The sequence below is a fragment of the Lepidochelys olivacea genome (assembly GCF_965140295.1).
Source record: "Lepidochelys olivacea isolate rLepOli2 genome assembly, chromosome: 20".
NCBI classification, from domain to species: Eukaryota; Metazoa; Chordata; order Testudines; family Cheloniidae; genus Lepidochelys; species Lepidochelys olivacea.
In genome coordinates this window covers 17,719,899-17,735,914 of record NC_140430.1, presented here as the reverse complement: position 1 = coordinate 17,735,914, position 16,016 = coordinate 17,719,899, and the positions used below count along the sequence as shown (strand labels likewise).

At 49.4% G+C, this 16,016-nt stretch overlaps 1 protein-coding gene across 1 annotated transcript in view; it reads left to right on the top strand.

The window, feature by feature from the left end:
• The first annotated feature begins 7,567 nt into the window (after positions 1 to 7,567).
• LOC311510762 (uncharacterized protein) overlaps positions 7,568 to 16,016 on the top strand; it is a 40,673-nt gene continuing 32,224 nt past the window's right edge. Inside the window, exons 1-4 of the mRNA XM_084610731.1 lie at positions 7,568 to 7,650; positions 12,591 to 12,641; positions 12,910 to 13,053; positions 15,857 to 16,000. Of these exons, the coding sequence (XP_084466857.1) occupies positions 7,620 to 7,650; positions 12,591 to 12,641; positions 12,910 to 13,053; positions 15,857 to 16,000 (370 nt within the window). The 5' untranslated portion in view covers positions 7,568 to 7,619. The remainder of the gene's footprint in view (positions 7,651 to 12,590; positions 12,642 to 12,909; positions 13,054 to 15,856; positions 16,001 to 16,016) is intronic.

The following is a 16,016-nucleotide window of genomic DNA, read 5'->3' as shown; positions in this document are numbered from 1 at the left end:
TTCAAAACATAGAGAATCCCTCTAGGCAAAAACCTTAAGTTACAAAAAAGACACACAGACAGGGATAGTCATTCTATTCAGCACAGTTCTTTTCTCAGCCAGTTAAAGAAATCATAATCTAACACATACCTAGCTAGATTACTTACTAAAAGTTCTAAAGCCCCTACTCTACTTGCGCTATATTGATGACATCTTCATCATCTGGACCCATGGAAAAGAAGCCCTTGAGGAATTCCACCATGATTTCAACAATTTCCATCCCACCACCAACCTCAGCCTGGTCCAGTCCACACAAGAGATCCACTTCCTGGACACTACAGTGCTAATAAACAATGGTCACATAAACACCACCCTATACCGGAAACCTACTGACCGCTATTCCTACCTGCATGCATCTAGCTTTCACCCTGACCACACCACACGATCCATCGTCTACAGCCAAGCTCTGCGATACAACCGCATTTGCTCCAACCCCTCAGACAGAGACAAACACCTACAAGATCTCTGTCAAGCTTTCTTACAACTACAATACCCACCTGCAGAAGTAAAGAAACAGATTGATAGAGCCAGAAGAGTTCCCAGAAGTTACCTACTACAGGACAGGCCTAACAAAGAAAATAACAGAACGCCACTAGCCGTCACCTTCAGCCCCCAACTAAAACCCCTCCAACGCATTATTAAGGATCTACAACCTATCCTAAAGGATGACCCAACACTCTCAGAAATCTTGGGAGACAGACCAATCCTTGCCTACAGACAGCCCCGCAACCTGAAGCAAATACTCACCAACAACCACATACCACACAACAGAACCACTAACCCAGGAACTTATCCTTGCAACAAAGCCCGTTGCCAATTGTGCCCACATATCTATTCAGGGGACACCATCACAGGGCCTAATAACATCAGCCACACTATCAGAGGCTCGTTCACCTGCACATCCACCAATGTGATATATGCCATCATGTGCCAGCAATGCCCCTCTGCCATGTACATTGGTCAAACTGGACAGTCTGTACGTAAAAGAATAAATGGACACAAATCAGATGTCAAGAATTATAACATTCATAAACCAGTCGGAGAACACTTCAATCTCTCTGGTCACGCAATCACAGACATGAAGGTCGCTATCTTAAAACAAAAAAACTTCAAATCCAGACTCCAGCGAGAAACTGCTGAATTGGAATTCATTTGCAAATTGGATACTATTAATTTAGGCTTAAATAGAGACTGGGAGTGGCTAAGTCATTATGCAAGGTAGCCTATTTCCTCTTGTTTTTTCCTACCCCCCCCCCCAATGTTCTGGTTTAACTTGGATTTAAACTTGGAGAGTGGTCAGTTTGGATGAGCTATTACCAGCAGGAGAGTGAGTTTGTGTGTGTATGGGGGTGGGGGGGATGTGAGAAAACCTGGATTTGTGCAGGAAATGGCCCAACTTGATTATCATGCACATTGTGTAAAGAGTTGTCACTTTGGATGGGCTATCACCAGCAGGAGAGTGAATTTGTGTGGGGGGGTGGAGGGTGAGAAAACCTGGATTTGTGCTGGAAATGGCCCAACCTGATGATCACTTTAGATAAGCTATTACCAGCAGGACAGTGGGGTGGGAGGAGGTATTGTTTCATATTCTCTGTGTATATATAAAGTCTGCTGCAGTTTCCACGGTATGCTTCCGATGAAGTGAGTTGTAGCTCACGAAAGCTCATGCTCAAATAAATTGGTTAGTCTCTAAGGTGCCACAAGTACTCCTTTTCTTTTTTTAAAAGTTCTGAGACTCCATTCCTGTTCTGTCCCAGGCAAAAGCAGCATACAGACAGCCCCAGACCCTTTGTTTTTCTCCCTCCTCCCAGCTTTTGAAAGTATCTTGTCTCCTCATTGGTCATTTTGGTCAGGTGCCAACAAGGTTACCTTTAGCTTCTTAACCCTTTACAGGTGAAAGGATTTTTCCTCTGGCCAGGAGGGATTTTAAAGGGGTTTACCCTTCCCTTTATATTTATGACAGGTACAGTGAGGGGCAGGGACTCAGCCAACGCCAGTGGCCGAGCCTGAAAGAGAACCCAGGTCTGCAGAGTGGGATGCTGTCACCATTGGACCACCCTGCCTGTTAATTGAAGAGGCTGGGTTGCCATTTATCACTGCAGGAATTGTCTGGGAGCCCTTTCCCCTGGCTACGCACCCCGTGCTGCTCTGGCGGCATCTAAACCAGAACACAGTGAGCACTAAGCAAGGGCTCACGTTAGTTAAAGGGATACTGCCCTATTCCTGTACACTGCGGCCCCCGCAGCCCTGCTCCCACCCCAGAGCCCAGGCGTAACATCCTAAGCAGATGTCTCCTTGGCCTGAAAAACAAAATGCTTAAACAAGCCCCACCAGGCCAGGAAGGTCACTCACCTCCTTGCCTCTCCCAGGACTTCCTGCTCCCAGGCAGCCCATCTCTGCCACAGGCATCTCCATGCCAGGCACAGGGCAGCTCCGAGGGAAAGCTGGCACTGCTGCTACAGGAATTACTATTAACCAGCATTGATAACGCCAAGCATGCACACGGCACTTTTTATATCAAAGGAAGTCAGCCTCATTAGCCCCCATTTTACAGATGGGGAAACCGAGGCACAGACACACCAAAGGTCACGCGGCAGTGCCAGGAAATGAATCCAAGTCTCCTCAGTCTCGAGGCTGCGGTTGAGCCACCACCCACACATGTGCCTTTCTATTCCCCTTCTCTGAGAGCGGCTCTGAGGAAACGCTCTGCCCGTGACTGACTCAGCACTTTTCCCAAGAGAAACGTCCCGCGGTTGGTCAGTTTCCCCAGTCGCCCAGGCATGGCTCAGCTTGTTACTCCACCAGTGACGGCATCCCAGTCCCCTCCCGGCTTTGCAGACAGGGCGGTCTCAGAATTGGTTCCCCCCTCCACGTTCCTGTGAATCTCAGAGCTCCCGGCAGAACAGCAGAGGAAAACTGGGACAACCGTGTGCCCCAGGGAAGCATGGAGGGCCCGACCTGGCTTCCAGATCTGAACCCCTCTGCAGGCCGGACGGCTGAGCCAGTGGCAACAGACATCTACCTAGCTGTATGTATGTCTCCAGGGACTGCCCTCATCATCCTGTCACCTGCCCTCTTGCAGCCCCACAAAGCTTTCCTTGAGCTCTCCCTACTCAGCACTCTGTCCAGCCCTCCTGGGCACGGAGAGCTCGCATCTCAGGCGTCATCTGTGTGGAGAAATCCCCCGGACTAGGCATGTTGTAAGCAGTTGGGAACAGTGTCTACTGATTTATGGGCTCTGCTGTTGAGAAAGCAGCCTCAGAAATAAGCACCGATGATGAAAAACATCCTGAATGAAATATGACCACAGACTTCTGGGTTACAATTCCACTCAGCCTCCCCTTCCCAGGGCAGTACTCCACCCCCTGAGCACGTAACTTTACAGCACCAGGATCTCTTAGCAGTATGCCCTCCCTTGTACATTATTATCCTGTTTCCCTTAGCTCTGGCTACATCCACAAAAACCTTCTCTTTACTCAGGCAAGAAAATACCCCCAGTAACACTACATGGCAGTTACATTGGCGCATTTCAACCAAAGATATCAAAACACTTTTCTTTAGTATCATTGCCCCATTTCACAGCTGGGGAAACTGAGGCACGGAGCAGCGGTGACTTGACCACATCACACAGCAAGTCAATGGCTGAGATGGGACTAGCAAGCAAACCACTGGATTCCCAGGCAAGTACTCAGACCTCTAGACCATGTTCTCAAAGTTAGGAACACACCCCAAGAGACATGCACATAACTAGAGTATATTCCCAGAGCCAGGACTTCTGGGTTCTGTCCCTGACTCTCAATCCTGTGCTCTCACCACTAGGTAGTACGCTCCTCCTAGAACTGGGAAGAGATCCCAGGAGTCCTAACTCCCAGCCTCCCCCTCTGAGCTGAAGATAGAACCCAAGAGACGAATTGAATGGAAGAACTTCAACTGACCCCTTTTCCATTGGAGACTATGGTTCCCTCAAAATGGAAACATTTGGATTCACCGAAATTTTGTCTTAGGATAAAATGTCTCATTTTTAACATTTTCAGAGCCAAACGGTTCACGTTTTCTTTTCAAAATGGCTTCACTTTTTGAAATTTGTATTTCTTGTTACGGTGGGTGCGTGTTGTAATGCGAGATAACATTGTCGAAGCAGCAATTGAAATGAAAAACCTTCGTCAAAATGAAACATTTCGATCAACCCCCAAAATGATTTTTTCCCCCTGAAATTTTTTTCACAGAGAATTTTGAAAGTTTCGGGTTTCCGTGAAAACAAAGTTTGAAATTATGAACGTCCTCTGCCAGGAATCTTGACTCCTACTCACACGCTGTAGCTACTAGATAACACTGCCCTGGGAAGAGAACCCAGATGTCCAAATTCCAGCTTCCTGTTCTACCCATTAGATCTTGAGCTAGGAAGAGACCCAGGAGTTCTAGACCCATACAGGGAGGATTGGGCCAAAAGAAATCTGATGAGGTTCAACAAGGACAAGTGCAGAGTCCTGCATTTAGGATGGAAGAATCCCATGAACCAGTACAGGCTGGCGACTGACTGGCTAAGCAGCAGTCCTGCAGAAAAGGACCTGGGGATTACAGTGGACAAGAAGCTGGATATGAGTCAGCAGTGTGCCCTTGTTGCCAAGAAGACTAACAGCATATTGGGCTGCATTAGTCGGAGCATTGCCAGCAGATCGAGGGAAGTGCTTATTCCCCTCTATTCGGCACTGGTGAGGCCACATCTGGAGAATTGCTTCCAGTTTTGGGCCCCCCACTGCAGAAAGGATGTGGACAAATTGGAGAGAGTCCAGCGGAGGGCAGCGAAAATGACCAGGGGGCTGGGGCACATGACTTACGAGGAGAGGCTGAGGGTGTGATGGGTTTGGTCCCAGAGACCCCCTTGGGACTGTCACCTGACCTGCTGAAGTTACCTCTGAGCCCGTTTTCCCTGCCAGCTTGGGACTCCAGAACCCTGCCTTTTTGAGCCAGACACACTAGCCTGCTGCAACACAGACCCAGGGTCTGGTCCACGGCCCCAAAGCTGCAGGCTTAACTGAAAACAGCTTAGCAGGTTACCTGCTTCCAGCACCCAGACACCCAGTTCCCAGTGGGATCCAAACTCCAAATAAATCCATTTTATTATGTATAAAGCTTATACAGGGTAAACTCATAAATTGTCCGCCCTCTGTAACACTAATAGAGAGATATAAACAGCTCCAGGCATTAATCACTTACTCTGGGTTTATCAATAAACAAAAGTGATTTCGTTAAGTATAAAAAGTAGGATTTAAGTGTTTTCAAGTAATAACAGACAGAACAAAGTAAGTCACCAAGCAAAATAAAGCAAAAACACGCAAGTCTAAGCCTAACACATTAAGAAACTGATTACTGGTAAAATCTCACCCTCAGAGATGTTCCAATAAGCTTCTGTCATAAATATAAAGAGAAGGCTAGCAACCTCTATGTATGCAGTAACATAAAATCCCTCCTGGCCAGATGTACTGAATCACTTTACCTGTTAGGGGTTAAGAAGCTTGGATAACCTGGTTGGCATCTGACCAAAAGGACCAATAAGGAAAGAAGATACTTTCAAATCTGAGGGCGGGCGGGGGGAGAGGGTTTTTTTTTTGTGCTCTCTTTGTTTGTTGCCCCTCTGGATGGAGAGAGAGACCAGACAGGTAAAACATCTCCTGAAAACATACTTGAAATGCTCCATATAAGATTACAAAAATTGTAAGTAAGGGCAAGGAAATGCATTAGATTATCTTTTGTTTTAGCTTGTGAATTTTCCCTATGCTAAGAGGTAATTTCATTCCTATTTTGTAACTGGGAAGCAGAGTCAGAGGGGAATCTTCTGTGTTTTAAATCTTTTATTTACCCTGTAAATTTATCTTCCATCCTGATTTTGCAGGTGTGATTTTTTTTTTTTTTTATAAATAAAATTCTTCTTTTAAGAACCTGATTGATTTTTAGTGTCCTAAAAACCCAGCAGTTTGGTCTATGCTCACATTTTAACCAATTGGTTAGTATATTATTCTCAAGCCTCCCCAGGAAAGGGGGTGAAGGGGCTTGGGGGAATATTTTGGGGAAACAGGGACTCCAAGTGACGCTTTTCCTGAATTTTTGTGTGAATCACCTGGTGGTGGCAGCAGTATTGTCCAAGGACAAGGAAAGGATTTGTGCCTTGGGGAAGTTTTTAACCTAAGCTGGTAGAAATAAGCTTAAGGGGTCTTTCATGTGAGTCCCCACATCTGTACCCCAGAGTTCAGAGTGAGGAGGGAACCCTGAGAGCTTCTTTCACAGACTATACTCCTTCCTAGTCTAGGCCCAATCCTTTCCCCGGTACAGCCCTTGTTAGTTCCAGCAGACATCTTAGGTGGAAAACAGGGGTGTTCTTATGATTGGGACCCCCTTTGTTCTGTTCCACCCCCTTATATAGCTTTAGCACAAGGCGGGAATCTTTTGTCTCCCTGGATCCCCACCCCTCCTTCTAAATGGAAAAGCACCAGGTTTAAGATAGGTTCCAGTGTCATGTGACCTTGTCACATGTCCTGTGAGACCTCATTCTTCATTACCCATGTCAGGTACACAGGAAGGCATGCAGGTAAATAAACATTTACAACCAATTGTCCTAGTCACTGGGAGCCATCAAGATTCTAAGCCACCATTAATGGCCCACATAATTACAATAGGACCTCAGAGTTATACTTTATATTTCTAGTTTTAGATACAAGAATGATAAATACATACAAATAGGATGACCACACTCAGTATATTATAAGCATTGTAATAATACCTTACAAGAGACCTTTTGCATGAAGCATATTCCAGTTACATTATATTCACACTCATAAGCATATTTCCATAAAACATTATGGAGTGCAATGCCAGAGAGGGGACTGGGCTTGTTTAGTCTGCAGCGGAGAAGAGTGAGGGGGGATTTGATAGCAGTCTTCAACTACCTGAAGGGGGGTTCCAAAGAGGATGGAGCTCGACTGTTCTCAGTGGTCGCAGATGACAGAACAAGAAGCAATGGTCTCAAGTTGCAGTGGGGGAGGTCTACGCTGGATATTAGGAAACACTATTTCACTAGGAGGATGGTGAAGCACTGGAATGGGTTACCTAGGGAGGTCATGGAATCTCCATCCTTCGAGATTTTTAAGGCCCGGCTTGACAAAGCCCTGGCTGGGATGATTTAGTTGGTGTTGGTCCTGCTTTGAGCAGGGGATTGGACTAGATGACCTCCTGAGGTCTCTTCCAACCCTGATATTCTATGATGCTATAATAAGACCAACTCCCCCCACCCTCCATGTCCCACTTTCAGTTCCTGAATAGATAAAATTGCAACTTCCCCTGTTGTTTCCTGTCCATTGCAGGGGTGTTATTTGGGTACACTGATAATAAACACGTAGTAGATGCCCAGAGACCATCCTGCGCAGAGGAAGAAGAAATGTCACAAGATAAGGGGCGCTGAGCTAAAGCCTCCAGAAAAGAAGCCCCAGTAAAATCTGTGTCATTCAGCAAACTTCCTCTGAGAAAGATCACAACAGGACAAAGTAGGGCAGTTTTCTTGTCTGGTAAGAGAAGGCAGTGGCATAATGAAGAAGCAGCTTATCACCCACCTTGTAGGTAAGTTTGTAAGGAATTGTGTTATTTTCTTCCAATGGGGGCTTGGCAAAAAACAAACAAACTTAACTGAAGCTTTTTGGGGCAGGGACGGTTTTTTTGATCTGTGTTTATACAGCACCTAGTACTGCCCAGAATCTGCCCAGAAACTAGCACTATGTGGGCAGAGGGTGCCATCTGGGTATTATTCTGACCAGGTGTGTGTGTACGTTAATGTTAGGCATGGAATTAGCCTAGCTGCAGGGGGAGTGGCAGCCAAGAAACTGGGAGAGACTCAGAGAAAGAGGAAGAAAGCCAAACAGGAGCTGTAGACACGGGTTTGAATGACCCTGGGAGAAGACCAGAGAGAGATTTTGGGTTTGGTGATGGCTAAAGAGGCTTGTGACTGTAAGAAAAGAAGGTTACAGAGTGGTAGCCGTGTTAGTCTGTATCAGCGAAAACAACGAGGAGCCCTTGTGGCACCTTAGAGACGAACACATTTATTTGGGCATAAGCTTCCGTGGGCTAAAACATCTGATGAAGTGGGTTTTAGTCCATGAAAGCTTATGCCCAAATACATTTGGTGGTCTCTAAGATGCCACAAGGACTCCTCGTTGTTGGTTTTTTTAGGAAAAGAAGCTATCCCTGGTTTTTGGTCCCTCCTGCATTTGGAGAAGCAGGACTTGTAACTAAACCAGATTGGAACAAAGGAAATACCAGACTCCATCATCAGTTTCTACTCCCAGTTGGAACATGCCCAGGGCCCAGAACTTCAACTAGCCGCTTGGGCTGAAAAAGGGCAACAATAATTGTCATTGTGTTGGGATCTTTGAGGAGTCGTAGGGTCTTTCAGTGATGGGCATTCAGCCCAGATCTGTGACTTTTCATATAAATGCTAATTTGATCAATGACCCGGAGAGACACGTAGAATCGTTACTGAGAAAGTCAGCAAAAGACATGCAGATTGGGGAAGTGGTAGTAAGGAAGAGGACAGGTCATGGATACAGAGAGATCTGGATCCCTCGGTAAGCTGGGTGCAATCAGAAAATATGCATTTTGGTGTGATCAAATATATGGACGCACATCTATAAACAAAGAATGTCGGCCATACTTACAGCATGGGGGGCTCCATCCTGAGAAGCAATGACTCAGACAAAGATTTGGGGGTCATGGTGGATAATCAGCAGAACATGAGGTCTCAGTGTGACCTGTGACTAAAAGGGCTAATGTGGTACTGGGATGCATGAAGAGGGGAATCTCCAGTTGGAGAGAGAGGTTATTTTACTCTGTATTTGGCCCTGGTGTGACCCCTGCTGGAATCCTGTGTCCAGTTTTGGGGTCCACAATTCAAGAAGGGTGTCGAAAAAATTGGAAAGGTTTCAGAGAAGAACCACGAGCATGATTAAAAGATTGGAAAACTTGCCTTATAGTGATAGACTCAGGAGCTCAATCTATTTAGCTTAACAAAGAGAAGGTTAAAGGGTGACCTGATCCCAGTCTATAAGTACTGACATGGGAAATAAATATTTGATCATGGGCTTTTCAGTCTAGCGGACAAAGGTCTAACAAGATCCAATGGCTGGAAGTTGAAGCTAGACAAATTCATCCTGACATAAGGTACAATTTTTAACAGTGAGGCCAATTAACCATCGGAGCAACCTGCCAAGGGTCATGGTGGATTCTCCAGCACTAGAAATCTTTAAATCAAGGTTGGATGTTTTTCTAAAAGATCTGCTGTTGTTCAAACAAGAATTAATTCAGGGAAGTTCTATAGCCTGTATCACACAGGAAGTCAGATTAGATGTTCACAGTTGCCTCCAGATCTATTAATACACCGGTGGCTGGCCACGCTGGGTATCCTTGGGTGTTTTTATTATTAATCACAAATGGCTAATAATGAAGGATTCATTGGTGTTTGCAGTGTGTGGACGTGATTATTAGTGGTTTGTTATTAATTGTTGTACATTGATTATGAATGATTGGTCTTGGGTGGCTGTTGTTAATCAATAATATATTAAGGTTATTGTCACGGCCCTGTGTGTAGCTAAATAGCTAGGTGCTGTGTGTAGCTAAATAGCAAAAGATACTTCCTGCCCTAAAATTCTTAGTCTCTTTAAGCCCTGATTCTGCAAGGAGCCCCCTACAGAGTCCCCCTGACTTTAACAGGCATGGGGGAGCTGCTTGGGTGAAGATCATTGGAGGATCAGGGCCTTATCTTAAGAGAAGGTGGGTAAAGGGAACTGAGCGGAAGGGTGGGGCCGGAGGACAGATAAGAGTGACACAAGCATGAGGGGTTGTGCTCATGGCTTTCTAGGCATAAGGTATTTGTTTGTTAATGGGGAGAAGCAAATCACCAGTCTCAGCTGAGCACCGGCGTAGTCCTTGGCCACTGGGAGTGTCACCAGTATGGGTGCCGAGCGCAGCCAAGCAGGCCTAAGTGCTTTTGATGAGCTGGGTCCCTGGGCCTTAACTGTAAGACCCCCGTTCATCTCAGTGCCAGGACTGTAGACAGGTGTACCCGAGAGCAGACCCGCCCACAGAGCCTGGTGGTGACTTACAATGCTACTTGAAGCACCCAGTTAATGAATGGAGGGTCGAGTCAGTGAGGCTGCTTCAGGGCAGAGGGCTGGAAGGGACCTCCTAGGTCACCCAGTCCAGTCTGGGGCATAGCCAGAGGTGGACCCCGCCACACCCAGTTAGCACCTCGGTCCACCCAGATCCGAGCCTGTGAATGCAGAAGCTGAGAGCGGCATGGGTGTGGATCAGGAGCTCCTGGCTGAAGGCTCTTGGCCTGTCTGAGGAGCAACACAGCCAGCAGGGAGCGGTGCAGGCAGGCCAGCCGCTGCCCCCACACAGGTGCCAATTGGCCCCCCGGGTTAACCCATGCCTGCCTATGGGGTTGTGGGAATCGATCCTCTCCACTGACCAGCCCAGCCCCCCGGCTCCCTGCACTCAAATCCTTGCCCTGCCCCCAGCCCCCTTCCAATCCTGCCCCCAGCAATCAAATATAACACGCAGTAACATCATAACATGCCGTATATAGGATTTGCTGTGACGTCAGATCTTTGGTCGTTGCCCAGCCGCCACGAACGGTGGCCCCCCCATTTCCGCCCTGCGTTTTCTCTCCGAGCGGCCAAGATTCTCTCCACAAAGCTGAGGGTGGGGGAAGCAAGGGGGTGCCTGACACCCAGGGGTGAGAGAGGTAAGAGCTTTCCAAGCAAGCTGGCCGAGATTCAAACTGTTTGTGGAAGATAAAGATGGGAGAGGGGAGAATCCGGGGGCGGCAGGGCCCAGCCTCACCTGAGACTGAGCAGCTGGGGATCAGGTGGTTATAAAACCCAGTGAGTGGCTCAGCTGGGGTTGGCTGGAGAATTGCAGGGAGCAGGAGGTCTGGGGGAAGTGAAGGGAAGTCAAGGGAACCCCTTGGGTCAGGGGAAGGGATGGTTTGCAGCGGTCCAGTCCCCCGCGATCACACACAATCCTGCCATATAACCCTGTGTATAAATGTATCCAGCCGCACCTTACACCACTAGAGCCATTGGGAGGCTGATCCAGAACCTCCCTCCTCTGCCAGCTAAAAACCTTCTTGTATTTTCTAGCCTGCAACTTCCCAGCCCCCTTGGATCCATAGGCGGCGAGTTATATGGGCCCATGGTGCCCGTGCTCCATCAATATTTAGGAACGGGGGCCCGCTCCACCAATGTTTGGGCTTACCGCGCTTTGGGGGGTCCCGTGCATCAAGGGGACGCGGAGTCCAGGCCGGCCTGGGGGGTTAGCAGAGAGCCCGGTGCGGGCAGCAGTGAGTGACCCAGCCCCAGCCTGCCCCGCCCTGCCCCACCCCCATTTCAAGGGGGCTGGGAAGGTTCAGGCTAGAAAATACAAGAAGGTTTTTAACTGGCAGAGGAGGGAGGTTCTGGATCAGCCTCTCAATGGGACTAGTCGTCTGTCCAATGGACGTTCTGGGCACCACCAAAAATTATACAAACCTGGTGCCCAGGCTTGGATCCAAAATGCAAGCTGCCTCGTGTAACCGGCCGCAGTGCGCTGGGCTGCAAATGCCAAGTTCCTCTGCTCGTATTGTGCCCGGCACGGTCCTTTGTGGGGAAATGAGGATCAGGCCAATGGGTTTTTTTGAAAGTTTGGTCCCTTTTCTTTTTTAAATCAAATGGCCTCACATGCCTCGGCCTCTCTGAGTTCCCGGTCAGAGGAGAGAGCGTCAAAATAATCCCTTTGTGCGGGGGCAGTCTTCAGTGCAAGTGACAGCAGGAATCGTCTGAGGTTTCCACCTGCCTTCCCAGCTCCAGAGGGGTTTAGACCGAGCCGCCGGGCTTCTGGTTGTCCCAGCCAAGGGGCGTTTCTGAACCTCTGGGGGCTCAGCTGTCCCTGGAGTTGGGTAGCGAGCACCGCTTTCGAGGTTACATTGCCAAGCAGCGGGGACACTGGAACGGTGGGAGGAGCGAGTGCCTGCGAACTTCTCTCTCGTGAAGGGGCCCACAGAATGAGCTGAACTCGTGTATCCTTTCGTGGTGCTTACTCAGGCTAAACTCCGGCTGGGTCTGAGGGCCAGATCCTCAGCTGCTCACGGCAGTCAAGAGTGCCACGCTGATTTACACCGCCCCGGGATTGGTTCCTGAGTTGAATACCTTGGGATCTGGCCCATCGAAAACCTGTTACTCTGATAGATTACGTTCCAGTCGTGCTTAGGGGTCTCAGCTATGATCAGCAATGTGAAGACAGAGGCTGCTCTGAAGAGTTTATAATCAAAATGGAAAAGCCAAACCCAGGGGAAACAGAGAGGACGAGCAACTTGGCTGAGGTCAACTAGCAAAGCCAGGAAGAGAACCAACCAACCACCCTTCCCTGAGACCCACTGCTCTACCCACTAGGCCACCCACCCTCTTACTGGGTAACAGCACTAAAATCCAGTGAAATAAGAGCCTCCTTGGTTGTTCCTCCTCTTTCAGGCTTTTGCTGGCTCATCTGCTTCAAGGGGACTCAGCATTTCTCCAGCGCTGGTAAGTTAATGCCTAGAAACCTGCACAAAATCTCCAGATCTGAACCCCGCAGTGTCCTGAAGCTGGAGGGGGGCTTTGAACGGGCAAAGAACTTTCCATCCCATTTCCTCCTCCCCTTTCCCCACCTTTCTGTGTATTTTCTTTTTCATTCCCTTCTGCTCTCTTGCGCTGTGTCCCCGCTTGCCACAAAGCCACCTTCTCCGCTGGCAGCTAAACAGGGCTGCGCTTTAATTCAATGCCCAGCCCTGGTTCCTTCTTCATTTCCCAGTGAACAGGTGCGACGATCCAATGCTGTGCCCTGATTATGCAACGTGCATCAATGCTCGTCAGGGCTACTACTGCACCTGCCAACGTGGGTTTGTATCCACTTCGGGGGCCACGGAGTTCACCGATCCAGCCGTCCGCTGCAATGGTGAGTGTGAGCCCTAGAGCTAAGGGACGGGGAGCTGTGTACTGGGGAGACTGCCATGGCGTAGCTCTGGATCGTGTGATGAAGATAATACATCAGGTACTAGAGAAAAGAGTATCGGGGACTGGAAAGCACGATGCGGTGACTAAGAGAGCCAGGCTAGGCCAATACATGGCAAAGGAGATTTAATGACTTGACTTCCCGCAATCTGGCCATCAGCAACCCCAGGAACGGCCAGTCACACTGGGAAAGAGCAATGGAAGTTAGACGGTGGAAACTGCACACAGCCGTGGGTGGGGAAGCTGAGCAACCCAGACTGCGGCCAACTGGGATTGGAGAGCGGGTGGATCACTCGGTCACTGCCCTGTTCTCGTCATTCCCTCTGAAGCACCTGGCACCGGCCACTGTTGGAAGACAGGGTACTGGGCTAGATGGACCATTGGTCTGACCCAGTCTGGCTGTTCTTGTGGTCTTAATCCAAGGTGTAGGAGGAGTTCTCCCCACCCTCACCCTGATTTAAATCAAATCCACCCTGGAGGGGGGATCAGGCATGGGGAGGAGGCTGGGACAGGCTGGGCAAGGAGACGGGGACTGGGATGAGAAACCTGAGGAGTGCAGAATGGGATGGGACCAAGGAGCCAGAACTGGGGAAAAGACAGAACTGCCACAAGGACAGATTGGAGGGGATGGGGTGGAAGGAGCCGAGCTTGGGGGAATGGGCGGATGGGTCTGCACCCACTAGACCATGCTCCCTCCAGAGCCTGGAATGGAGGCCAAGATTGCAGAGTCTCCCCATTCCTCTGCTGTCAGCAGGGATCTGGGGAACTCCCCGGCAAAGTGCCCCCTCCCTCGCATAGATACTGACAAGCTGCTGCGGCTCTTGGTTTCTCCCTCAGCTCAAGTGCCTGAGGCCTGTGCAATGGATGTTAAGGGTCCAGCTCGGCTGCTGACCCATGTGGCTCTTCGTACGATGCCACGTGATGGGTTTTTTCAGTTTGCTTTTGGAAAAAACCTAGGAAAATACATGCACCAAAACCGCCTTTGTTAAAAGACCGTTCTCAAGCAGTGGTCCCCAGACTTTTCAGGGTCATGTCCCTCTCTCACCCCTGTCCACCCCACCTCCCCTCCAGCAGCCGGAGGGAGGCGGCGGCTCCCAGGGTGAGGGGGTACACGGACAGGAGTAAGGGGGCCAAGGCTGGCGCTGCGGCCGGGTGCAGAGCTGGCCCCCCCAAACGTTCCCCCGTGCCCTCCTAGGGGGCGCACCCCACAGTGTGGGGACCACTGTTCTAAAGGTTGCCAGATAACCACTCAGAAGTGAGGAAATGCCAGAAGACAAGAGTTCTCTCTCCTCTTGTGCGTGTGCATTATGCCATAGGCTTTCATTACATGGCCACATTGAGTGCAGGGCTAGATCTGCTCTGGGGGCGAGTCAGGGCTGGGTAGGGAGGGGATTTGTTATCTGCAGGCCCCCAGACTTCCGGTGTAGTGCTGGGCAAGTCACTAGCTGTGTGTTGACTTGAGGCCCCGGGGCCTGATCTTCAGACGGGCTGAGCACTCACGGCTGCGAGTGAGATCAAGGGGAGCTGGGCTCTGCACATGCAACAGGCTACAGAAGGCTACGGGAGCTGAGCCAGCAGGTCCCGTGTGCCTCAAATGCAGTTCCCCGAATTACTGCTTTGGACCTTACTCTCTCGGGGCCTCAATTCCCCATCTGAAAAATGGGTATAATAGCCCCTCCCCTCGCAGTGATATCGGAGGATCAGCTCCCTCGATACGCAGCCTCCGTTCCTACGCTCCCCACCTCCAGCTTTTCCTTTCCTGGTGTCAGGGGAGGGGGCTGGAGGCCTGTCCTTGCTTCTTCATCAGATGCCTTCAGAAGCGAGCCCAGCTGCCTTGATCCTACCTCCTCACCCACCTATTCTACTAGGCCCACTCTTCCTCATGTGCGGTCGGCTTAAAGAATGAATATGAATCATAGAATCATAGAATATCAGGGTTGGAAGGGACCTCAGGAGGTCATCTAGTCCAACCCCCTGCTCAAAGCAGGACCAATCCCCAATTAAATCATCCTAGCCAGGGCTTTGTCAAGCCTGACCTTAAAAACTTCTAAGGAAGGAGATTCTACCACCTCCCTAGGTAACACATTCCAGTGTTTCACCACCCTTCTAGTGAAAAAGTTTTTCCTAATATCCAACCTAAACCTCCCCCACTGCAACTTGAGACCATTACTCCTTGTCCTGTCATCTTCTACCACTGAGAATAGTCTAGAACCATCCTCTCTGGAACCACCTCTCAGGTAGTTGAAAGCAGCTATCAAATCCCCCCTCATTCTTCTCTTCTGCAGACTAAACAATCCCAGCTCCCTCAGCCTCTCCTCATAAGTCATGTGTTACAGACCCCTAATCATTTTTGTTGCCCTCCGCTGGACTCTCTCCAATTTGTCCACATCCTTTTTGTAGTGTGGGGCCCAAAACTGGACACAGGACTCCAGATGAGGCCTCACCAATGTCGAATAGAGGGGGACGATCACGTCCCTCGATCTGCTCGCTATGCCCCTACTTATACATCCCAAAATGCCATTGGCCTTCTTGGCAACAAGGGCACACTGTTGACTCATATCCAGCTTCTCGTCCACTGTCACCCCAGGTCCTTTTCTGCAGAACTGCTGCCTAGCCATTCGGTCCCTAGTCTGTAGCGGTGCATGGGATTCTTCCGTCCGAAGTGCACATTGAAGCACATTGAAGATGTAAGACAAAGGGTGCAAAGGCTTATTAATTCATTAAATTGTTTCTTCGTCATTTCCCAGCTGATGCGTGTGCAGCTTCATCTGTCTGTCCGGCTTTTGCAACCTGTGAAAACATCCCTGGGAGCCACCGCTGCGCCTGCAAACGTGGGTTTGCATCTAGCTCTGGGGAGCAGTACTTCACTGATCGAAAAGTGAAGTGCAAAGGTGAGTGTGAGCTCGG